The following is a 26,164-nucleotide window of genomic DNA, read 5'->3' as shown; positions in this document are numbered from 1 at the left end:
TGAGTAGAGACCAACTCTCTACTCCGAAGAGCAGGATAGAAAATATGTAACATCTGACAAGCCTGATTTTCAACCTTAAGCTTATGTCGTGACTGTAGAAGATTTTTTTCATTTTGAAGAATGCTTTCATTCGGGTTTTTTTAACCTAGGAATCATGGATCCACTTAGTGATATGTGAACAGATTTCAGGAGAGTTGGTGCCTTTGATGAATGCAGAATGTAGAATATAGAACAGAGTTGGAAGAGACCTGAGAAATAAAATACCACTTTATGTTCATTAAATATAAATAAAATACTTTATTTTCATTATTTCATTGTCCTCCAAGTAAAGTTTAGTTTTTCATTCAAGTACAAAGTAATGTGTAGCCCCCCCATCCAAAAATATTGACTTCCAGAAATCTCACTGCTTAAAATCATTATTCCCTAAAAAGGACATTGTCTTTTAATTGATTTAATAGATTAATAAGCATTTATATTACTGTATTACAAAGTATGTTTGATATGGTAACTGTATTTATTATTTTATTTTATTTAAAACACATAGCCGCCCATATTTGACCATAGTTGCTTTCTGTGTAGTACAGTCTACATCTACGTATTTTGTATGATACATACAAATGTATTTTTCTAAGAAAGGTCTATAAATTTCACCAAACTTTCAGAGGCAGTCCATGGTTCAAAAAGATTAACAATCTGTGTTTCAATATACATTTTATGCTGCTTTAAAAAGCAGTTTCAACTGTGAACTTTTTCAGTGGAAAGGAGTATAAAGATGTTTTCAATAGATATACAGAAATATTAACAATCTAGACCAGGGGTGTCAAACTCAAGGCCCTTGCGGTCGATCTGGCCCACGGGGTGCTTAGACCTGGTCCACAGGGCTGCCATGGAAATGGTGAAGGACCAGCCCACGATGCCTCTGCCAGGAAAAACGGAGCTTGGGCGGGCTGCATGAGCTCCATTTTCCCTGGCAGAGGGTTGCAGGAGGCCACTGCAACCGAAAATGGAAGTTGGGAGTCCATTTTTACTGGCAAAGCGCTCGGGTCCCCCACAGGCACCCCCAACATGAGTGACATTGAGCTGGCCACGTCCACCCCAGCTACGCCCATCCCAGCCCCGTGAAGTCAAACACAACCCTGATGCGGGCCACAATGAAATTGAGTTTGATACCCCTGCTCTAGACAAAAAAAGATTCAGTCAGGTGCCCACTAAATGTAAATTTTATTCTCATGTGAACATGCATAACAGTTGACTTTGGCAAACTAGACAGTAGAAAACGATTCCCTGCAACTATCCAATGCAGAAATCGGTTGTGCTTAAAACCTCTGTTTTGGAAGAATAAATTAAACTTATTATAGATGAAACACCAGGGGTCGGATTCTACCAGTTCGCACTTATTCGCTAGAACCAGTTGTTAACATTCTAAGCAGTTCGGAGAACCGGTTGTTAGAAGAAATTACTGGTCTAATTCTGTAAGGAAGGCAGGAAGGAAACATTCTGGTGTTGCTTACAGAAACTGCCTCTCCGTTAACCCTTATTACATTCTTGGCAGGACTAGACTTTCTATCTCAGAAACTTCTCTGGAGTTTTTCCCCCCTCCTTTGCTGGTACTTTGCTTGTGTGGAGTGTCCATTCAAAGTTACAATGGCACTGCAAAAAGTGACTTATAATCATTTTTCACACTTACGACTGTTGCAGCATCCCCACAGTCATGAGAGGCCAGGCGAGGAAATGCATGCCTCGATGTGATTGATGTTGAATTGGCCACGCCCAGCCAATAACATGATCCCCAAGCCATGCCCACCACCTAAGCCATGCCCACAGAACCGGTTGTTAAAAAAATTGAATCCAACCCCTGTGAAACACCAATCGACTAAACTGGTTTGGTGACGTTTAAATAGATCCTTTTCACAAGGAATTAATTAAGTTACAACCACAGCTTCTTTTGTAAAGCTAAATTGTGGGGAAACTATTAGGAAACGGACTATTGGTCCTGTTTCCATTATCCTGTTGCTCGCTGGTGATGGATCTGTTTGCCTGTTTAGGTAAGGTAATATCTCTGAAATAGGTTATGATTTAAAAAAAAATTCAAAATTGTTTAAAAGAGTAAATTAGATAATGGCAACCGTTGCACCAGTTACCTGCTTATCCACAGCTAACTTTATCCTGGCTATATTTATGCATTAACTCAAATTTTTGGACTCGCCTAACCCATTGAATCATAAACTAACCATACAGGTAGAATTCACACAACATTCTGGGTAAAATGTGGCTGGCTCATTTGGAGTTCAATGTGTTATGTGGAAAAACAGCTAAGGAAGCTAAAAAAAAAAAAAGGACTCTGAAACCAAAAGCTGACCAAGAATGTTGAAGTTTTATGAAGAAGATAGAAGAGATAAGAAAACTGATGCTAGATAGGCTGAGTGTACATGTCTGGAACATGTTGCAGATACATTTAAGATGTATTTAAGATTAGGAAGCGATTATGGTACGGAAGGAAGTGGAAAAGAATTTCTAGATAAGAACTTGGCTACCTTGTTCCGGCAGTCCTCGACATGACCAAAATTGAGCCAAAATTTCTGTTGCTGAGTAAGATATTAGTTAAGTGCGTTTTGCCTCTTTTTACGGCCTTTCTTGCCCCAGTTGTTAAGTGAATCATTGCAGTTGATAAGTTAGTAACACAGTTGTTAAGTGAAACTGGCTTCCCCGTTGACTGTGGGGGAAGGTCTCAAAAGGTGATTCCCATGACCTTGGGACATGCAACCATCATAAATATGAGTCAGTTGCCAAGCCTCAGAATTTTGACCACATGATGGTGAGGGATGCTGCAATTGTCATAAGTATGAAAAATGGTCCTACGTCACCTTTTGGGGGGGCTTTTGTAACTCCAAATGGTCACTCAACGAGATGTTGTAAGTTGAGGACTACCTGTAGTCACTAGATGTCTGATATGGTGTAGGGTTTCTTGCCTCAGCAGGGGGGTGGACTAGATGACCTCCAAGGTCCCTTCCAACTCTGTTATTCTATTCTATTCTATTCTATTCTATTCTATTCTATTCTATTCTGAATTCTTTTTTTTTAACATAAAATTTTTGATTTTATAACATATAAAAATTCCATTTTTGGTTTAAACAATGTGTTGTCTGGGTGCAAATAATTTTAGGAGATAATCAAAGATAATCAACAATATTCATTATATTGATATTCATTCTATCATAATGACCATAATAATAATATTGATATTTGCTTATCCATTTTAACAAGCCTCCCTTTTTTCATTGTTCCTTATACTTCCATGTTTCTAATTTCTGTTTTTGTCAGCTCGATAAAATAAGTCCCAAGTCAAAAAATGTTCAGTGTCTTCCTTTTCCTTAATTGTTAGTGTTAATCTATCCTTTTCTGCACATTCTAGTATTTTAATCACATTTTCATCTGTAGGGATCTCTTCGTATTTTCATTGTGCAAATGCAATTCTGGTGGCAGTCGATACATGTCAAATCAAATATGTATTCCCCTTGTTATGCTTATCCGGTAACATGCCACTAAAAATATTTCGGGTTTTAAATCAATATGTTGCTTTACCATTTTTTCCAACCATGGATGTATTTTTGTCCATTATTTGTTTTGCTTTGGGGGCATGTCCACCACATATGATAATACGAACCAGGCAGGGGGTGGGCTTCAAAAGATTTAGCAGCTGGTTCTCTACCTGGTTGCTGGTGGGCGTGGCCATGGTGGGCGTGGCCTAGTCAGCCTCCTGCACCACGGCACGGGGGCCAATAGATAAAATGAGATCAGTCTATATAAGCGTAGGAGAAAAAAGACTTAACAAAGTGTGCAAACTATTACATAAGTTCCTTCATTTCATATGCTGCCAAAAAACACTTAGGATCATCCAATAAACATTATAGACTCCTACATGAAAAGAGAGGTGCCAGATGTTCAAGAATGGTTTAACATGAACCATTATTATTGATGCATGCTGGTTAATCTAGAAAGCCAATGAATACCAATAAGCCAATACAGGTAATCCTGACCCTGGCAATTACACAATTGTCTTAAAGCCAACAGGGTGAGGCGGCACCCCCAAAAAAGACAATGCAATCCTAAATTACATTAACGGAGAGATACAATCTAGAACAAAGGAGATACTAGTATAATCTATAAAGCTGTTTCTGACCCAGCTTCCTAAACCGTAATTATGCACACTCTTATTTTAAAAGCAAGACTTATTATATTTGCAATGCTGGGAATTGTTTTCATTCCCACACACAATTGATCTCAAGAATAAACACACACCTTTCAGTTCTGTGAAATGCTGCAAAAAACAGAAGTATCAAATGAACTAGAAAAGAAACCAACCGAAGTACAAAGAGCTTCAAGAATGACTCTGAACCGATCGAACTACTTTGCTTCCTGCAAAGGTTTTGTCATCTTGGCCTGACCTTTATACCTTATGGGAGGGGCAATCACCTCCCAGCCTTACTCTCGTGTCGACCCTTTTGTTTCAGTTGCTTTTGCCTTCTAGCAGCTCTGTGCATACGCACACTGGGAACAGGCTCTCCCGGGTCCTCTGCCTCGCTGCTGCCAGGCTCCGAAGTCAGCACCCCACTCCCAGATGGTCCTGGCCCCATCTCTGCATCGGATGCAGGACCCTCTCCAGACTCCCTGACTGGTCTCTGTTCTTCCCCACTGTCCGATTCCATTGCCGTCTGCACAAGAACCACAACAAAAGCTTTAGTAAGACTATACCTAGAGTACTGCATCCAATTTTGGTCACCACACAATAAAAAAGATGTTGAGACTCTAGAAAGAGTTCAGAGAAGAACAATCAAGATGATTAGGGGACTGGAGGTAAAACAATATGAAGAACAGTTGCTAGAAGTGCATATGTCTAGTTTAATGAAAAGAAAGACTAGGCGAGACATGATAGCAGCAAGGGTGGGATTCAAATTTTTCAACAACTAGGTTCTGTGGGTGTGGCTTAGGTGGTGGGTGTGGCTTGGTGGTCATGTTATTGGCTGGGCGTGGCCAACTCAACATCACTCACATCGAGGCACACATCTCCTCGCCTGGCCTCTCATGGATTCTGGGGATGCTGCAACAGTCGTAAGTGTGAAAAATAGCGTGCCTCGATGTGAGTGATGTTGTTCTCTAGAATTTCTCTTGAAAAATCCAATCCCATCTCCCTGCTCTAAAACAAAGCAACCCAAGTCACTGATTTTCCAAGTAATTCATAGCTTGACCTATTGGGAGAAAGAAATTCCAGTACCCACAGGATTTATCATGCTATAGAATTGTGATGTAACCAGAATGCTGCAACATTCTGGCATCAAGGATTACCAGTAAACGTGTGTGTCAGAAAAAAAAAAAAACAAAAACAAACCAAAATAAAAGAAAAAAAAAAAAAAAAAAAAAAAAAATAAAAAAAAAAAATAAAAAAAAAAAAAAAAAAAAAAAAAACAAAAACCATAAAAAAAAAAAAAAATTAAAAAAAAAAAAAAAAAAAAAAAGATGTTGAGACTTTGGAAAAAATGCAAAGAAGAGCAACTAAGATGATTATGGAGAACAGTTGGAGGAGGGAGTGAGGCACCAGCATGCACCAGATTTGTGATATGAAACCCAGCATGGTTATCTGGTTTCCGGTTTTACCTCCCTTTTTTTTTTAAAAAAAAAAAAAAAAAAAAAAAAAAAAAAAAAAAAAAAAAAAAACAAAAAAAAAAAAAAAAATAAAATCCACTTTACCTTTCTTTTCTTTACCCCAGTAAAAAAAAAAAAAAAAAAAAAAGAGAAGTGTTCGACTAGTGATTTGTGATAGGAAACCCAGCATAGTTATCTCGTTTGCTGTGTACACTGTTGTTTTTTGTGAATAATAACTATTATTATTGTTCTTCTTGTTGTTGTTGAGGTAATTCCCGGTTAGGAGAATGAGCACATACAGGGAGACGTATAGAGAGTAGTGTTTGAATAATACACACACAGCACACAGATACACTGTACAGTAAATGTAGGCTTTTACTTCCAGAAACTTCAAGCAAAGTCCAAAATAGGCAGTCCAAAGTCATTCACATGTAAATCAGTCAGTTTTTCAATCCAGGGATAATCCAAATATCAAATTCCAGTGTCAAAACCAGTTCAGCATCAGACTTACATTAAATCCAGTAATATCAGTCAGAAGAAATGGAGCAACAGCAATACTTTCCAACAGAAGGAAACAGAGATAGAGTCTCACACTCTTCTGAGATTAAGACTAAACAATCCAAGGTTCTGGGTCCATCTTATGGCTGTTTGAAAAACCACACCCAATTGCAGTTTTTGCAGTCTCTTAAAGACATAGTATTAAAATGTTTATCCTAGTTTTTTATATTTCTAACCCAAACACCTGTTAGGTGACTTATATTCCTAACATTCTCCCCTTTTGGGTAAGACAATATATACAACCTTACATTCTAAGTCCATAATCTTCACAGCATGCCTTATGCTTTATAGATCCTTGGGCCTTTGTAAAATGATCTGCGATATTATTTTCTGACATACAGTATTCTAGCTTAATCATTTTACTTTGCACACATTGTCCCACATTTAAATATCTTAAATCTGTGTGTTTTGTTCTTGTTTTAACAGCAATATTTGAAGCCATTTGTATTGCTGATTGGTTATCTTCGTAAACAACAATAGGATACTTTACATCAATTCCCATATCAATTAATAATTGCTTATACAAAACTAAATCTGTACATGGTAAAGATAAACTTGAGAATTCAGCCTCCATTGTTGACAAACTTAGATGTTTCTGTCTAATAGATCTCCATCCAATCAATGCTTTTCCCAATAATACAGCAGTACCCGATGTAGATTTTTGTGTATTTATGTCTGTAGCAAAACTTGCATCAGCATATGCAGTCAAATTCAGTTCATCTTTAGGCTCCAAATACAATGCATAATGCATTGTTTGTTTTAGATATCTTAACACACGTTTAGCAGCTTGCCAGTGTCTTTCAGTGGTCTCAGGGTTAAATCTCGTTAATTGATTAACACTGTATGCAATATCTCGCTTTGACCAATTACTGAGATAAGATAAACTACCAATCAAGGACTGATAAATGTTCTTATCAAAAATAGGACTTTGAACATCACTATGGCTAAACTCCTGGCTCATTGGTGTCTTAGCCGGCTTACAAGTTCCATTTTAAAACTTTTTAGTAATTGGTTAATTTTATCTGCCTGTGAGATTTTGTATCCTCCCCTAGTTCTATCTATCTTTAAACCAAAATATTGTTTGATTTCTCCTAATTGATTTATTTTAAATTTCTTTTCCAATAGTGAAATTATCTCAATAGCTTCTTGGTGATTAATTTTGGTGAATAATGCTATGTCATCAGTAAATAATAACAATAATGACACTATACCATCACTTTCTCTTTTAAACAAACATGGATCAGCCATGCCAGCTGCAAAGCCTATCTTAGTTAATTCTTTAACTATACATTGGTTCCACTCATATCCTGATTGCTTCAAACCATAAAGACTCTTTTTCCATTTCCAGCAATCATTATTATCAGTATTATCATTTTTGAGTCCTAAAGGTTTCTTTAAATATATAGTGTGTTGCAACGGTGCATGCAGATAAGCTGTCTCTACATCCAAATGATTTACAATGTATTTCTCCTTAGCTGCCCACACTAATGCTGCCCTTAATGTAGTAGCCTTCAGATCAGGAGCAAACACCTCATCATAGTCATTTGCTGTCTGATTGAACCGTTGTGCTACTAACCTGGCTTTATGGGTCCCATTATGGGTCCTATCCCTGTCTTCAATTTATATATCCATTTACATCCTATAGCATGTTTACCTGGTGGTAACTTAACGTTTTCATATACCTCCAGTCTTTTTAATGATTCCAGTTCCTTATCCATTGCTTTCTGCCAAGCAGCCTGATCCTTAGTAGGATACAGTTTTAGTTCACTAGAATTACTGGAACTGTATTCACTTGGCATACAACACTAGCCTGATATCTATCAGGTGGTCGTGTTACATGGGTTGAATGTCTTGGTAATACAGGGCTTACTGGTGGAAACTCCACCTGTTCTACTACTTCCTCCTGTTCTTCCTCTTTAATGGCTATTTGTTGTTTACTGATATCATCTTGAGGGACTATTTGGGTGTCAATTATAATATCATTGCTGGATTCCTGTTCCAGTTTATCCCACCCAACGTGCTCAAGAAATTTTGCACTAGCACTACAATAAACATGAGCTGTGCCTTGATCCCAGAATCTAAACGATCTATGGTTGGCCTCGTAACCCACAAAAAATAACTTCTTAATTCTATGTTGCCCTTTCAGTCTTACTTGTGAGGGAATATGCACCCATGCTGGAGCTCCAAATGTGTATAGGTAATTTAAATTTGGTTTTCTGCCATGCCAACAAATGAATGGCAATTCTCCAGTTGTTGTATTTATTACATTGTTTAACACATGATTACTACACATTATGGCCTCACCCCACAGTGTTTCAGGTAAACCTGAATCAGATAACATAGTGCGAGCCATGGCTTGTAATGTTTGCCCTCTTTGTTCTATAAACGAGTTATGTTGTGGTCTGTAAGGTGCAGAACGTTTATGCTCAACACCAGCCAATTTTAGCATAGTTTGGAATCTTTTGTTAACAAATTCAGTCCCATTATCAGCTATTAAAGTAATTACTTTACTTTTCATTTTTCTCTCAGCAAACCTTAGCCAGTTAAAGAAATGTTGGAATGTTTCTGTTTCGTTTTTCATAAGATAGCAGAAACCATATCGTGAGTAATGGTCCATAATACTCAAAATATAGCAGGCACCTCCTAAACTTGGTTTCTTAGGACCAATTATGTCAGCAAAAACAACCTCTAAAGGTCCTTTGGTCTTAAACTCATTTAGTCTGTTTGCTGGAGTAACCTTACTTTTTTCTTGACTACAAGCATTACAGTGTAAATACTTGCTACAGGGTTTCAATTTTACTCCCTCTGACAATTCAACAGTTTGAGCATTTTGAAATTAATGTGCTCTAGACGTCTATGTAGTAAATGTATACATTCATCATGTGGCTTAACATTGTTATAAACTGAGTTAGCCATCTTCAACTGGTCATCGTGAATTACATATAAATCATTCTCTAATGTAGCAGTAACACTTTTACCCTCTTTCTCTATTATATAGTTATCTCCCCTAAAAGTTACTACATAACCAAGATTAACTAAAGCCCTTACTGATAATAAATTAAATTTCAGTTTAGGTACATATAACATAGTTAAATGTTCGTTTATACAAGAACAATATGCAGTACCTTCACCTGATGCTTTAATCTTCCATCCATTTGCCAATGATACATGTTGTTTACTCGTGGACACCTTTACAAATCTTTTTCTATCTTTAGTAATGCACTGTGATGCTCCACTATCAACAACCCACAAATCATGGTTTACAGTTGAATTGCTAGACATAGCTAAACTAACATTCTTCTTAGCCTTTTGGTGTTTACTAGTATTCTGTCTTTTTCCTTTCTTATAGAATCTAGCTATATGTCCCCTTGCCCCACAAGAAAAACATTTCCTAACAGTATAGGCAGTTGAAGACAAATTCTCTTCTTGTGCTTGTTCCTTCCTCAGTTGGTCTCTATCCAGCCATCTTCTTGCTTCTTCTAACAATCTTCCAGTTATTTCAGTCAATGTCAGTTTATCTCTGGGCAGGACTTCCAGTGAAGATATGTAATCATCATAACTTTCATCCAATGAGGAAAGAATGATGTAAATTTGATGCAGCTCTGAAAAATATCAGTTCCTTTTCATGTAGCTCTTGAAAAGTTCTTTTCATGAAGTTTAAATGAGCTAACATATATCCACCTTTCAGAAGACATGCTCTAAACAGTTTACATGTAAGATGTATGTGTGCACCTACACTGTCATGAACATAAATCCTCTTCAAATTTTCCCAACACCTAGCAGCAGACTCTTCTCCACGAATATGGACTAGCTGCTGGTCACTCAGTGTTAGTCCGATTATACAAAGAGCTCGTTCGTTGTTCTGTTTAAAGTCAGCAAGCTTCTTGGCATCATCCTCATTTTCTGGATCCCAAGCATTTACATCTGGTGGATTTTGAACTACATTCCATAAACCTTCTCTACGCAGAAGTAGACTGCACTTCATAGACAGGAAACATAGTTTGTTCCATCCAACCGGGTTATCAGTGATAGACTTGTTGAAGTGTCTTGTGCCATCTTTACCAGTATAGTAAACCACAATTAAACAGTAAACAGCTGTCTGTATACAGTACTGTGTATTCACACTAACTCTCAGTTATCTGAGCCTGGTATGGCCTGGGCCCATAACCAGTGTTGAGGTAATTCCCCATTAGGAGAATGAGCACGTACAGGGAGACGTATAGAGAGGAGTGTTTGAATAATACACACACAGTACACGGATACACTGTACAGTAAATGTAGGATTTTACTTCCAGAAAGTTTAAGCAAAGTTCAAGATAAACAGTCCAAAAGTCATTCACAGGTAAATCAGTCAGTTTTTCAATCCAGGGATAATGCAGTAACAAAGTCCAGTGTCAAAAAACAGTTCAGTATCAGACTTACATTAAATACCAGTAATATCAGTCAATTAGAAGAAATGGAGCAACGGCAATATTTCCAACAGAAGGAAACAGAGATACACACTCAGACACACTCTCTTCTCAGACTCAGACTAAACAACCCAGGTTTCTGGCTCCATCTTATGGCCGTTTGCAAAACCACACCTAATTACAGTTTTGCATTTTCTTAAAGATACTGTTTTAAAATGTTTATCCTGGTTTATATATTTCTAACCCAAATAGCTGTTAGGTGACTTATATTAATATTAATAATAATTGTTGTTATTGTTGTTGTTGTTATTATTATTATTATTATTATTATTATTATTATTATTATTATTATTATTATTATTATTATTATTATTATTATTAGTATTAGTATTATTAAAAGCTGCCTTCGGATCTTGCAGCCAGGATGGCGCTGCCGAGAGTGGCTTTAGCTCCCAGCACAGCATGTGATCCAGCCGGGCTGCGATCCCCGTCTGAACCCTGGCGATGGGAAGAAGGATGTCTCGGGCGTGTCCGCCTGGGAACGTCGGAGCTCCCCCAACATCCCCGCGTGTCTCCCTTGCCCGCTTTCACCTCCACCTCCCCCCACCCGCCTTTTTCGGACCGGTGAAGGTAGACCCGCTGGAACTGAGGTGGCTGAGAGGAGGAGGAGGGTGGGAGGGGAGGTAAAGGAAACAGCCCGGCGTGAATGAAAAGCAAACGAGTAATTGAATGAAGAAGAACCCGGAGGGGATGTGGGCGGGGGGGGGAGAAGGAGCGCACCACCCGCAGGAACAGCCGCGGGCGGGGTGGGAGGGGGGGAAAGAGAGAGCGAGCGAGCGAGAGAGAGACAGAGAGACGCTGGTCACGGGGTGGGGACAAACTGAGGAAGAGGAAGGAGACGCCGTCGCTATTGGCGGCCGTCGCTGCCCGTCAGAGCCCCCCTCCCTCACGACGCTACATTTCCTGCCGCTCGGCGGAGCCACCCGAGGAAGTGGCCCACGCCGGGATGAGGCCACCGCCGCCCAAGCGCTGGAGCAGCATCTAAGCCTCTCTCTCCCTCCCTCCCTCTCTCTTTCCCCCCCCCGCCCAACCGGCTCTCCTCCTCCATCCGCGCATCTCTGAAGCCGGCTCCGCCATGGCCTGGCTCTGGAAGCGCGGGGGGTGAACGGACCAGGGGGGGTCTCCAGGAGCCCCGAAACCGGCTTCCCACCCACCCCCAGCCCCCCCAAAAGCGGGGCACAAAAGCAGCCACGTAAGTAAAAGCCGGGCGGGGGGTGGGGTGGGTGCGCGTGGAAGTTTGGACTTCAACTCCCATCATTCCCTAAGAATGGGGGCTGGCTGGGGTGGGGGTTAATCCGAAGGTATGGGGGAGTTAGGTCTGGATTGCCAAGTCCGGCCATTGGATGCTTCTAGACTCCGGAATTGATCGCCAGATGCCCCTCCTCCTCCTCCTCCTCCTCCCCGCCTTGGATCTTAGCCGGACGTTGCTTGGCATACATGCCTTCTGCCTGTATCAAGGGATAGTAAGTCAGCTGTGCTGCGTTTGATCTCTTCCCTCCCCTCCCCTCCCCAATATATGCCCCCCCCTCCAGTCCACCCAGTTTGTGTATTTCTGGGGTCCCAAGGCCTGCTGCTCCCCCCCTCCCCTTTTTCAGGGAAGGGATCTGGGTCAGTAGTTGGGAGAAGCAGAAGTCGGGATGGGTTGGGGTGGGTGGGTGGGAAGGTTGCTGTGGGGTGACTGGAGGTTTATTGGGGTGAAGGGAGGGAGATTGGAAGGAGGGGTGACTTGTGGGGGGTAGTGATGGAAGGAGCAAAGCCCAGTGGGGGGCTGGTTTTTAAGGTGGGGCAAGCCCTGAGGAGAAGCCTTAGGAAAGGCGGTGGGTCTTGAAGTCATAAGGACTGGAAAGTAAAACAAAACAAAAAAAAATTAAAATGGGAGAGAATTGGGGAAGGGGAGTCATGAGATGGAATTGGGAGGTGAGAAAAGGGATCAAAGTGGGGTGGGGTTCTGGAAAACTAGGATGGTATAATAATGCAGTGCAAGACCTGGAAAATAACATTTACATCATGTTCTAGCGGAGTTTCTTGTAGTTGTGGCATAGGAGGAGCTCAGTGGATTAGTTAAGAAAAAAGATAAGCATCCCACGTGTGTTTGATATAGGCGAGTTATTGTGGTTCTAGGCTGGCTTTTGTACAAGCCTCGCTAATGGCCTGTGGTTTTCTTCAGTGGTTTCTTTTTTCCTTTAATAGTGATCCCGAGCAACCAAGTGCCGTGAATTCTTGCAACAGCCTTACTGGGATGGCATTGATCAACCCCATTTTATCGACTGTGAAAATCCTATTTGGAAGACCAATTTGTCTTGGCTTACCTGGGATTTTAAACCTAAGGCTCTTGAATTTTGAGAGACGTGTCTAACGTGGAAGAGTTTGGAACTGCGTTATGTAGTAGATATGGCTGGAAAGACGGAGCGTTGTGTGGTTCTAAAATTAAAGCAATGTGTATGGGCTTCATTGTACTGCTTTGGAGTCTCCTGCAACATCCAGCATTAGAAGGGGTAATTGGTTAAAAAAAAAAAACCCTCCCAGTAAAAATATCCATAGCAATCATGAGGGAATAGTAAGAATACTCTTATAGCAACAATGAGAAAGCAATAAGAACCCTCTTATTAGTTACATGCCACTGTTTGATGGAATTTGAAGTATTTTGTCTCTTTTTATGTTTCAGCCACCCTTACAAGATTCTTACTAGATATATCAGGATTACTCTAAAAGTCTTCCTGCGTGGAGTATCTAAGGCTACTAAGCTCAAGGATTGCTCAAGGCTGCTTCTGAGTAGGAATGTGAGATTTTTACACATGAGTAAGAGTGTTGCAAGACTTGAATTAAGGCCCTCCTGGCTTTTCCGGTGCTAGACGTCTTTCAGAGATGACAAATGTGGAAGGTAGCTGGAGGGACAATTTGATATAAGGGTTAAGACACCAGGCTAGAAACTGAGAGTCCATGAGTTTTAGTCCTGTCTTAGCAGGGTGACCTTGGGCTAAATCATTCTTTCTCAGCCTCCAGGAAGAAAGTGGCAGTTGCAATACTTCCGAAAATGTTGCCAAGAAAACTGCAGGAACTTGTCCAGGCAGTTCACAGGAGTCAACACTGACTGGAAGGCATTGAAAAAAAAATATGGATGAGTGATACAGAAGAGAAGGCATGTCTAGATAGGTGTTGCCCGATCATGGCTGGCTGAGGAATTCTGGGAGTTGAAGTCCACCTATCTTAAGGCCACGGAGTTCATTTATGTAGGAGATGAGTACAGGTAAGTCCTTGACTTACGACTACGATTGAGCCCAAAATTTCTGTTGCGAAGTGAGAGACTTGTTAAGTGGGTTTTGCTCCATTTTACAACCTTTCTTGCCACAGTTGTGAAATGAATCACTGCAGTGAACAACGTGGTTTGGTTGCCCTATTGATTTTGCTTGTCAGAAGGCTGCAAAAGGTGACCCTGGGACACTTCAACCGTCATAAATATGAACCAGTGGCCAAGCCTGTGAATGTTGATCATGTGACTGTGGAGATGCTGCAACGGTTGTAAGTCTGAAAAACGGTCGTAAATCACTTTTTTCAGTGCTGTTGTAACTTTGAATGGTCACTAAGCCAACGGGTGTAAGTCGAGGACTTAGCTCTATGCTTTCCACAATATAAAGTTTTAAATGAGGACATGGAGTCCTCCACTAAACATCCGTTTGTTTAGTGATGGTTCCTCGCGCTTATAACCGTCGCAGCATCCCAAGGTCACGTGATCAAAATCCAAGAGTGTGGCAACCAGCATGTATTTAACCAGAGTTGAAGCATCCTGGGGTTACGTGATTACCATTTGAGATCTTCCCAGATGGTTTCTGAGAAGTAAAATCGAATTTAGGGAAAGCTGGATTCATTAAACAACTCCAGCGATTAGCTTAACCATCATGGTTTTTTTAAAAAAAGGTCGTAAAATCGAGCAAGACTCATTTAACAATGTTGTTAAGCAATGGATATTCTGTTCCTGATTATAGTTGTAAGTCGAGGATTACCTGTACTGTAATAGCCTTACTACTCTTAGGTGGACATAATTAAATTCACTTTTCCTTTTGGAGTCGCAATGGAAGGTCAATAGAATATGGCATCTGTTGCACAGCGATGGGGCAAAACCCCTTCAGCAAGTTTGCAAGATTATAAATTTGTGCGGCTAAGAATTCCAAATTGCTCTAAATGCTATTCTCAATTAGGCAACCTGATTATATTCATGCATTGCAACCAGTCACTTTTAATTTAGTTCTGATGAATAAACCATAATAGACCGGATTCTCACAGCATGTAATACTTAATATAACTTTTAAACCATAACGGGGTTTGCTTGGATATGGCTGAGTATGTGATTTATAAACCATTTTTATAGCCTGGTTTAATGTAGTCTGTTAGCTGAGCCAAATTACGATTGAGCACACTGTACGTCAGTATATTGTGCCTTCATCAAAACGTAATTAATTAAAACCATGGTGGCCTATTAAGCTATCCTTGCCATTTCCATTTCTTCTTAGTAAGCTACAAGTGACAAGGAAATGTCTCTGAACCTTACAGAAAGATCTGTATAATCTGGAATGTAATAAAAAATGTGATATAAGCGACTGGTTCAGAATCAATAGATGGAGATACAAGGAACAAATAAAAGTTAGTATCCTCCCAAACAGTATAGTGGGTCATGCCCTTATTGAGCACGTGAGCAAACATTTCACTGTGTCTGTTTGGAAAAGAATATGTAACCAGGTCACCCAGTGATCCTAAACACACAAATAGATCAGTAGAATGACCGAAGTAGAAGAAAGTTTACATTTTGGAAGCTCAATTATGACAGCTTAGGTGAAGCTCGGGTCACATTATAGATCACCGCACTGGATCATGGATAGTTGTAAAGAGTGTGCAAATTTTCATTGCTGTGATTGTGGGAACGGGGTTTCCTTCTGGTACTTTCTGATAGAGTAGTACATCGGTTCATAATAATGATCAGCATTCTCTGCTTGAAATGAAACTCTGGCATGGTGGTTTAGAATAGAGAGCAAGTTTGGTCTAGTGATTAAAAGGCTTCAGGCTAGAAAGCAGGTGACTGAGTTCTAGTCCTGCCTGAGGCATAAAAGCCAGCTTGGATGACTTTGGGCGAATCGTTCTCGGCCTAGCCCACTTCACCGTTATTGTATGAGTGATTCTCTATTGGGAAAAATAGAAGAAGAAGGAGCAATAGATACATCGATCATTTAAAATTATTTACAAAGTAATAAAGGTGGGATAAAATCAAATAATAGGGGCAAACAGCACGTCACCTTTCAAAACTCCAGTTATCCCTCAGTTTTGGGACTGGCTAGAGTTTGAGTTTAATTACATCTCATATTACTTATCTAGGTCTTAGAGTTTGGGGGGGCCATGGGTTCAAATCCTGGTGTACAAGTACTGCTACCGTATATAGAGATAGGACTTTATGTGCGGTTGTGCCTTACAAGGAAGGAGGGAAAATGTTAAGTCGTTATAAAGATCACTATCAGCAAACAATTGGTGGCTGAATGCAGAAGCTCAATGGATCAGTCTCAAAACAAGGAAGTTGTGCCTCAGATATATTTGGGAGACATGCTTTTTCATAGTCAAGACAATAGAACATGTCAAACACTCCCGCAGATAACCTTGGTGTGGAAAAGGCCAGTGAAGCAGAACTTACTTCCTTATGGAGCAGGCTGTTCCGCTGGGTGATATCTAGTACTTTACAGTCAAGAAGTTCCTCCTGAGATCTGGCCTCAACACATGTCCTCATAGGTCCATTCTTTCTTCCTTGTGACAGCTCTTTCTATGTTTTTCTACCTCAGCAACTTTAAGACAGGAGGCCTTCAACTGCCAGAATTCACATCCTAAAGTGACCGAGATGGAGAAACACGGCTTTAGATAAACCTTACAGGCTAGCCACAGATTCTTTAAATGTTTTTCGATGTTTGCTTACTGACTCCCTAGTATCTTGAGAACACTGCTTTACGGTCACTTAATTTCTCATTGTCCTTTTTGAACTGCGGTGGCAGAACTGAACCGAATGGATGATCAGGGCAGAGCAGACTATAGAGCTGAACTATGGTCAGGGCAGAAGTAAATTAAACTACGATGAGGGGAGAAGAGGTGTTGAACTGTTATCAGGGCAGAAGAGCACTTCTCATCTATGATCTGGATTTTGTGCTCCCATTTATAAATTTCAAGACAGCTTTTTCCTTTGTAGTAGCTGCATCACAGTGTACTGGCTTATGTTTAAGTTGTCAGTTAACAGCATCCAGATCACATGTATTGCTATTAAAACCAATGCTCCATTGTATATCACACAAGAGTCACCTTGGGGTTGAGATGGGTGGCAAATAAATTTAATAAAAATAAAGAGGCACTTTTTCATTTTTTTTTTCCTTCCTAGATGCAGAATCTTACATTTCCTTCTGGCCCGCACTTCCCTAATTTATTTATTTATTTGATTTTTTAAAAAATCTTGCCTTTATTGCTTTATAAGTATCTCAGGGTGATGAACGTACTTAATGTTTCTTCTTCCTCCTGTTTTCCCCACAACAACAACCCTGTGAGGTAGACTGGGCTGAGAGACAGCGATTGGCCCCAAAGTCTCCCAACCGGTTCTCATGACTTAAGTGGGGACTCGAACTCACAGCCTCCTGGTTTTCTAGGCTGGCACCTTCACCACTACATCAAACTGGCTCTAGTTTGTTTTTTTTACCCTCTTAGCCACTGCTCCCAGATTTGTGTTACCTTCACATTTCATAATCTTCCCCTCAGCACTTTCCTCCTATCATTCATTAAAAATGCTGATCAGCATGGGCCTCAAAGAGAGCCCCCCGGGGTGCTCGGTTCCCATTCCCAAGCTGTTGTGGAGCCATTTATGCACCCTCTTGGGCTGTGGTGGTCATTCAGTCATCTGTGAAGCCCTCCAGCCATTGTATCGCTTAGACCAGGGGTGTCAAACTCAAGGCCCATGGGCCGGATTTGGCCTGCGGGGTGCTTAGATCTGGCCTGTGGGCTTGCCCTGGAAACAGTGAAGGACTGGCCCGTGGTGCCTTTGCCAGCAAAAACGGGGCTCGGGGAGGCCACATGCTGCCCGCCTGGGTTCCATTTTCGGCTGCGATGGCCTCTTGCAACCCCCTGCCAGCAAAATCAGAGCTTGGGGCGGCTGGCAGGTTTTCGGTGGCAGAGGGCCGCAGGAGGCCGTAATGGCCGAAAACGGATTCTCTGTGAGTGATGTGGAACTGGCTATGCCCCCCCCTCAGCACCCCCTCTCCTCAGGTCAAATACAACCCTGATGCGGCCCTCAATGAAATCGACTTTGACGCCCCTGGCTTGGACCACATTTTGCCATGTTGTTAAATAGGCATTCATCTTTCCCTGACTGGGAGGCAGCAGTCATACGGCAAAAATTTGTCTGGAAGCATGCACACAGTGTTTGATAACTGAAAGAAAAAAGTTGCAGTGCTGATGTAATTTTAGTGCTGAGAAATAGGATAACAAAGGTTCAAATGGGTTTCCCTTCCTAGCTTGAAATCTGTCACCATCACCGCAGGGTGTATTTAAAACAGATTACCAAGTCTCCACATCAGAAGAAACCGTAATGACTCCTGAGTTATGAGCATGAGTTATGACTGAAATTGCGGGCTCAACTAAATTGTAAGATGAGGAGTTGCCTGTATTGTAGCCAAATTCTTCAACAGTCTGTTAAATTTTCATACAACCAGGGGGCAAGACCTTGGGCCTGGTGACACGATCTGTATATTATTCCTGTGTATATTCTGAAATGGGTGGGCCTCTTACTATGTTATTGAACTGGAGGGAATCATAGATGTGGTGTCAGATGTGTATCTCCATTCAAAATCCATTGTTAGACTCCATTGTTATAGAGCACTGATGGCAATTGCTTTTTGTTGTGGCATGCCGAAAGTGTGCGTGTGCTGCCACCCACAATGCAATGTGCCCCACATCCCCTGCACCTGCGTGTGCAACACCCCCATTACCTGCACTGCGCATGCCTCCCGGCTGATTTTTGGCCCATTTGAGACTGTTTTCGCCTTCCCTGAGGCTCAAGGGAAGCCTCAGGATGCCGAAAAATGGGCCTTTCGGAAATACCAGAAGTGCCTGTTTTCAGTCTCCCTCGGGCTCCAGAGGCCCATCTGGAGCCCGGGGGAGACTGTTTTCGCCCTCCCAGAGGCTCGAGGGAAGCCTCTGGAGCCGCTGGAGGCTGAAAATGGGCCCATTTCAGCACTTCCGGTATTTCCAGAAGGCCCGTTTTTTTGGCCTCTCAAGGCTGCAGAGGCTTCCCTCAAGCCTCTGGGAGGGCGAAAATGGCCTCAAGTGGGCCGAAAATCAGCTGGGAGGCATGCGCAGCGGAGGTAAGTTTGGCTGGGGCTCGCGTGCCCACATAAATGTCTCCGTGCCACAAGTTTGCAGGTTTATAGAGAAAAGGACTTTTACTGAATCTGAAGTGGTAGCATCAGAAGAATACAAGATCTGAGGCAATAGGCGCAAAAATCACATTTAGAAAGTTATCCCATGTCCCCACCCCCAACAGTTCAAAGTGGCCATCCAGTCTGAGGTGTGTATAATGTCATGTAGAGAGATAAGAGGCTACATCTGCGCAGTAAGCAAGTAAGCATGGTCAAGAAACCATCCCAACTTTTACATTTCGCCAGCTTAAACCTCCAGCACGCTTCTCCCCACAAAGACCAATTATTCTTCCCTCCCCCTGTTTCTATGGCAGCTGGAAAGACAAGCAGAAGGAGGATTCTTGGAGGCTGACATGTGGAAAGAATCCAGTACAGGTAGTCTTTGAATTACAACAGTTTGTTTAGTGACCATTCGAAGTTACAACGGTACTGAAAACAAGTGACTTATGGCCCTTTTTCACGTGAACGTTGCAGCATCCTCATGGTCCCATGATTTACATTCAGATGCTTGGCAACTGGGTCATATTTATGACGGTTGCAGTGTCCCTGGATCATGTGATCCCCTTTTGTGACCTTCTGACAAGCAAAGTCAACGAGGAAACCGGATTCACTTCACAACCGTGTGTCACTAATTTAAGAGCTGTTAGTGAATTCACTTCCCAACAGTGGCAAGAAAAGTCGTAAAATGGGGCAAAACTCACTTAACACATTTCCCACTTAGCAGCGCAAATTCTGGGCTCCGTTGTGGTTGTAAGCCCAGGACTACCTGTATATAACATTCAGCTCTGGTTAAATCCACACATCCCGATGTTGCCCAAGTTTCAGAAACACTCTTGTCGGGGCTCCGACAATCCACCCTCATTCAAATCATGAGTCTCTAGCCGCCTCTCTCAGAGTTTAAAAATAATCATTTATTAGGAGTGAACGTGTTGGCGTTACCTGGGTGCAGCTGACTCTGAGACACATCATTCATTTCTCCCTTGACTCTGGTCTTCCGCCACCCCCAGATGTGTATTCTTCAATGGGACACATCCATAGCCAAGAGTCATCAATCATGCTCTCCAGTAATAATCTTGCGTGCCAAAAGCTCCGGCCGCCTAGAGATGATCTATGAAGCATTTAAGGAATGCACTCCTTCCCTCACTCCCTTTCTGCTGACAACTCTAAAAGACCAGAGGAATATTTCTGAGTTGACATTCGGCTCCCCTCGCACTGATACACTGATTTAGAATTGGTAATCCTTGACATGTCCACAATTGAGCCGCAAATTTCCATTGGGAAGCAAGACGGTTGTTAAGTGAGCTTTGTCCCGTTTTATTTTCTTGCCACACTTGTTAAGTGAATCGCTGCAGTGGTTACGTTAGTCACAGGGTTGTTAAGTGAATCTGGCTTCCCCATGGACTTTGCTTATCAAAAAGGTCTCAAACAGTGACCCAATGACCCCGGGATGCTGCAGCCGTTGTAAATATGAATCCGTTGCCAAGTATACAAATTTTGATCATAACAGTAGCACTTAGACCCATATACCGCTTTATAATGCTTCACAGCCCTCTCAAAGCAGTTTACAGAGTCAGCACATTGCCCCCAAAAATTTGGGTCCTCATTTTACCCACCTCGGAAGGATGGAAGGCTGAGTCAGCCTTGAGCCTGGTGGGATTCGATATGACCATCGGGACGCCGCAGTGGTTGTAAGTGGCTGGTTACTTTTTACCACTCTACCATCGAGAGCATTTTGGCATACTATGTAACCGTGTGGTATGCTGGATGCTCTTGCAGTGGATAAGAAGATGCTCCAGAGAGTTATAAACACAGCACAAAAAAATCATCGGTTGCTCCGTTTCTTCTTTGGAAGAGATTGCGAAGACCAGACTCCTCTCTAGAGCACTAAAAATGTCCACAGACCGTTCTCATCCTGGACATTCATATTTCGATCTGTTATCATGAGGGAGACATTATAGGTGTCTTAAAATGAGGACTAATAGATTGAGAAACAGTTTCTTTTCCAAGGCAGTAATTGTCTTGAATCAAACAGCGCATTTGTGATCTAGTCCTGTGTAAACAGTGGCATTTTTAAACTATTTAACTTACTAAATGTTTTAGATAGGTTTTAGACTAGGTTTTTAATTATTATTGTAATTATTTTAATTTTTAAATACTTGTAGTGTGATTGTGATGTGGTGTTTGGGGCACTGTGCTGGAGTAGCTTTCAAATTTCATTGTATTCGTGGAATGCAATGACAATAAAGGTAAAATTCTAAATTCTAATTCTAAAGTGCGAAAAACGGTCCTAGGTCACTTTTTAAATTGCCGTCGTAACTTTGAATGGTCATTGAACGAATAGTTCTAAGTCAAAGACACTTCTTTACTGAAACGTTTATGATGATGCTTTGTTTTTATAAAAAATGGCAGTTCCAGGGGTTATTGAAGATGGACCATTGGAGTATCTTAGGGTTGGTTTTTGGCTAGGCTGGTGTTCATAGAGGGTTTGGAAAGTTTTCTGGATGGTGTTTGAGTCTTCAATCAGTCAGTGAAGTCTTTAGTTTTTCCAAATAGAACCTCCCGATGAGGGTGTCAAACTCGATTTCATTGAGGGCCGCATTAGGGTTGTGTTTGACCTTGGGGGGCTGAGGGGACGACGTGGCCAGGATGGGCGTGGCCAGCTCGACGTCACTCATGTCAGGGGTCACCTGTAGTGGCCCAAGCGCTCTGCCAGTGAAACAGGCTCCTGAGTTCAGTTTCCGGCTGCGACGGCCTCCTGCAACCCTCTGCCAGCGAAAACGGAGCTCGGGAGGGCTGCACACCGAGGGCCGAGTTCCGTTTTCCCTGGCAGAGGCGCTGCAGGCTGGTTCTTCACTGTTAACAGGAGGGCCCCATGGTCCAGATCTAAGCGCCTTGCAGGCCAAATCCGGCCTGCCGGCCTTGAGTTTGACACCCCTGCTCCTGAGCAACTTGCTAGGCAAATCAGAAAAAGATGTATGCTTCCCTGTTATGGGGCCTTGTGAGCCACAGGTTGTCTGGAGGATGACTCAGCACCAAATCTGCTGTCGGATGACGGGAGGCTTAAAGTTGGAAGGTACTGCTCTCAGCTGCTGCATGGCATAGTTAGGATTGCAACTATGATAGACTACGATCTTGGGAAGATCCTATGCTTGACGACAGCAATGGTGGCAGCAGCTCATGATGATTGAGTCTTCTGTCTGGGAAGAAGGATCAACTTAATTAATCCACCCCAGAGCTTCCGATAGGCCTGGAGGGATTTCGGAGGGAACTTGGGGTCTCCGAAGGATAGTTCGATGGAGATCTTAAGTCGCTTGTTGACAATGAGGATCAGATCAGGCCTGAGTGGAGTCGGCTTGCCTGCTTGTGGAGGCTGGTGAGCCCCCTGGTTTTCAGAGGGCTTCCTGAGGATAAGGCAGCACAGAAGACCCCTAGAGGGAGACCAGTCAATCCAATGGAGCATTGGGTGAGAGACTTTCTTGAGATTATATCCTGGAGATAAGAACAGTGAAACAGTTTCCTTATTGCTTTCGGTCCACGGCTTGTGCAGGGCAGCCCGATACCCTCCTGGGTAAGGAAGGGTTGGGGGAGCATTTGCAAGGTCACTGTGAAGATTACACCCAGCATTTGGGGGATGCAATCTTACAGACCCTCCCCCCCCCGCCCCGTAGATGAGCTGTCTGTTCAGGTTCTATGGGGTGACTTAAGATGTGGTCTTGCTCAGTTGTCTGGGATAAATTTGAGCCTGTTGGTCTTGAGGCTGTCAGTGTACCAAGGCATGTTTTAGATAGATATAGATAGATAGATAGATAGATAGATAGATAGATAGATAGATAGATAGGTAGGTAGGTAGGTAGATAGTAGGTAGGTAGGTAGATTGATAGGTAGGTAGGTAGGTAGATAGATGGTAGGTAGATAGATGATAGGTAGGTAGGTAGATAGATAGATACATAGATAGATAGATAGATAGATAGATAGATAGATAGATAGATAGATGATAGGTAGATAGTTAGATAGATGGTAGGTAGATAGATTGATGATGGGTAGATAGTAGGTAGGTAGGTAGGTAGATTGATAGGTAGGTAGGTAGATAGATGATAGGTAGGTAGGTAGGTAGATAGATAGATAGATGATAGGTAGGTAGGTAGATGGTAGGTAGGTAGATAGATAGATGATAGATGATAGATAGATGATAGGTAGGTAGGTAGGTAGGTAGATAGATGATAGATAGATAGATAGATAGATAGATAGATAGATAGATAGATAGATAGAATGAATTCTTTTATTGGCCAAGTGATTGGACACACAAGTAATTTTTCTTGGTGTAAATGTTCTCAGTATACATAAAAGAAAAGATACATTCATCAAGAGTCAACAATCATAAGGTACAACACTTCATGATAGTCATAGGGTACAAATAAGCAATCAAATCATACTAGGAAACAGTCAGTATAGATCGTAAGGATAAAGCGACAAAGTTACAGCCATACAGTCACAAGTGGGAGGGGATGGGTGATAAGAAGTGATGAGAAGATTAATAGTAATAGTAATGCAGACTTTGTAAACAGTTGGACAGTGTTGAGGGAATTATTTGTTTAGCAGAGTGATGGCATTTGGGAAAAACTGTCCTTGTGTCTAGTTGTTCTGGTGTGCAGTGCTCTATAGCGTCATTTTGAGGGAAGGAATTGAAACAGTTTATGTCCAGGATGTGAGGGGTCTGTAAATATTTTCACAGCCCTCTTTTTGACTCGTGCAGTATACAGGTCCTCAATGGAAGGCACGTTGGTAGCAATTGTTTTTTCTGCAGTCCTAATTATCCTCTGAAGTCTACGTCTGTCCTGTTGGGTTGCAGAACCAAACCAGACAGTTATTAGAGATGAGGGGTTCCCCCCAACCCCTGGTCCATGGACCAGCACCGGGTCGTAGCCCCATCAGCAGGATGCAGACAGCACGCAAAACCATACCCCCTCTGGTCCACAGAAAAACCTCTCTCCACAGAACTGGTCCCTGGTATCCAAAATGTTGGGGGGGTATCTCTTCATTTAGATAGATCCATGCCTCTTCAGGCTGGTTAAGGTCTTCAAGTAGGTGAGGTGTGGTTGGACCCATGCAATATAGGTGGTAGGACAGCAATTGAGTCCAGAATTTATGTTGCAGAGTGAAACATTTGTTAAACGGGTTTTGTCCCATTTTGCAACTTGCCCTGTTTTTAAGGTGAATCCCTGTGGTTGTTAAGTTAGTAACACGGTCGTTAAGTGAATCTGTCTTCCCCATTGCCTTTTGCTTGTCAGAAGGCAGTGGGGATGCAGCCACAGTCGTAAGTGTGAAAAACAATCCAAAGTCCCTTTTTCCAGTGTTGTTCAAACTTCGAACAGTCACTGCACAAACTGTTGTAAGTTGAGGACTAGTTATACCTCTCTGATCTTGGCCAACCAAGTGATGTTATAGCCCAGTCCTTTATGGGGACCGGGATAGGGAAGAACAAACTTTGGCTTACTTACTTTGATCAGGATTCAGTGATTGTGGGTTTTGGATCCTTGTGAACCTGGATCTGGGGATTTTTCACTGTTTGTCCTAGAAGGGAGCTGGTGCGCAGTTTGGACCCTATATTGTTCCAGTTACATTCATTCCTGGATCAGGAGGCCCTGCTTATACACAAATAACAATAGCATTTGTTTGCAGTGCTTTTACAGCCCTCTCTAAGCAGTTTACAGTGTCAGCACATTTCCCTCCAACAATCGGGGTCCTCATTTTATCCACCTCGGAAGGATGGAAGGCTGAGTCAACCTTGAGCCTGGTGAGACTCGAACTGCCCAATTGCAGGCAGCCGGCAGGCAGCAGAAGTAGCCTGCAGAACTGCACTCTGACCACTGGGAAGGAAGGAAGGAAGGAAGGAAGGAAGGAAGGAAGGGCAATAGCACTTAGACTTATGTACCGCTTCACAGTGTTTACAGCCCTCTCGAAGCAGTTTACAAAGTCACCAACAGTCTGGGTCCTCATTTTACTCACCTTGGAAGGAAGGAAGGCTGAGTCATCCTTGAGCTTGGTGAATTTCGAACTGCCAAATTTCAGGCAACCGGCAGGCAGCCGGCAGGCAGCAGAAGTAGCCTGCAGTACTGCACTCTGACCACTGGGAAGGAAGGAAGGAAGGAAGGAAGGGCAATAGCACTTAGACTTACGTACCGCTTCACAGGGGTTACAGCCCTCTCTAATCAGTTTACAGAATCATCAACAGTCTAGGTCCTCATTTTACCCACCTCGGAAGGATGGAAGGCTGAGTCAACCTTGAGCTTGGTGAGTTTCGAACTGCCAAATTGCAGGCAGCCAGCAGAAGTAGCCTGCGGTTCTGCACTCTGACCACTGCACCAAAATTTAGTCACTTCCTAGGTTAAGCGAGTCTTCCCTGATTTTACGACTTTTGGGGGGGTCATGGTTGTTATGCAAATCACTGCTGTTCTTAAGTGAGTAATGTGGTTGTTAAGTGAATCCAGTCCCCCCACCACCATTGACTTTGCTTGTTGGAAGCTATCTGGGAAGGTCACAAACGGGGATGACATAATCCGGGGAAGCTGCAGTTGCCCTAACCGCACGCTCAGTGGTGGGATTCTACCAGTTCGCACCTATTCGCTAGAACCGGTTGTTAACATTCTAAGCAGTTCGGAGAACTGGTTGTTAGAAGAAATTACTGGCCTAATCCTGTAAGGAAGGCAGGAAGGAAACATTCTGGTGTTGCTTATAGAAACTGCCTCTCCGTTAACCCTTATTACATTCTTGGCAGGACTAGACTTCCTGTCTCTGGAACATCTCTGCAGTTTTTTTCCCCCTCCTTTGCTGGTACTTTGCTTGTGTGGAGTGACCATTCAAAATTACAATGGCACTGAAAAAAGTGACTTATGGCCGTTTTTCACACTTACAACTGTTGCAGCATCCCCACAGTCATGAGGCGAGGAGATGCGTGCCTCGATGTGAGTGATGTTGAGTTGGCCATGCCCAACCAGTCACATTACCACCAAGCCACGCCCACCAAATAAGCCACACCCACAGAACCGGTTGTTAAAAAATTGAATCCCA

The 26,164-nt window shown here is 42.3% G+C and overlaps 1 protein-coding gene across 4 annotated transcripts in view; it reads left to right on the top strand.

Moving 5' to 3' along the window:
* The first annotated feature begins 1,984 nt into the window (after positions 1-1,984).
* Positions 1,985-26,164, top strand: part of AGPAT1 (1-acylglycerol-3-phosphate O-acyltransferase 1) — a 62,153-nt gene continuing 37,973 nt past the window's right edge. Inside the window, exons 1-2 of one of the 4 annotated variants that reach the window (XM_087928547.1) lie at positions 11,465-11,859; positions 12,858-13,914. In XM_087928547.1, the coding sequence (XP_087784673.1) occupies positions 13,905-13,914 (10 nt within the window). In that variant the 5' untranslated portion in view covers positions 11,465-11,859; positions 12,858-13,904. Of the gene's footprint in view, positions 2,046-11,464; positions 11,860-12,039; positions 12,131-12,857; positions 13,915-26,164 lie in introns of those variants that run through there. The other 3 variants (XM_087928546.1, XM_026721236.2, XM_087928548.1) reach the window with 3 other exon arrangements.

The sequence above is a fragment of the Pseudonaja textilis genome, chromosome 2 (genome assembly GCF_049901715.1).
Source record: "Pseudonaja textilis isolate UNSWEBS1 chromosome 2, rPseTex1.2, whole genome shotgun sequence".
Classification (NCBI taxonomy): domain Eukaryota; kingdom Metazoa; phylum Chordata; class Lepidosauria; order Squamata; family Elapidae; genus Pseudonaja; species Pseudonaja textilis.
The sequence above is the reverse complement of the archived record's forward strand: the minus strand, read 5'-3'. Positions and strand labels throughout refer to the sequence as shown.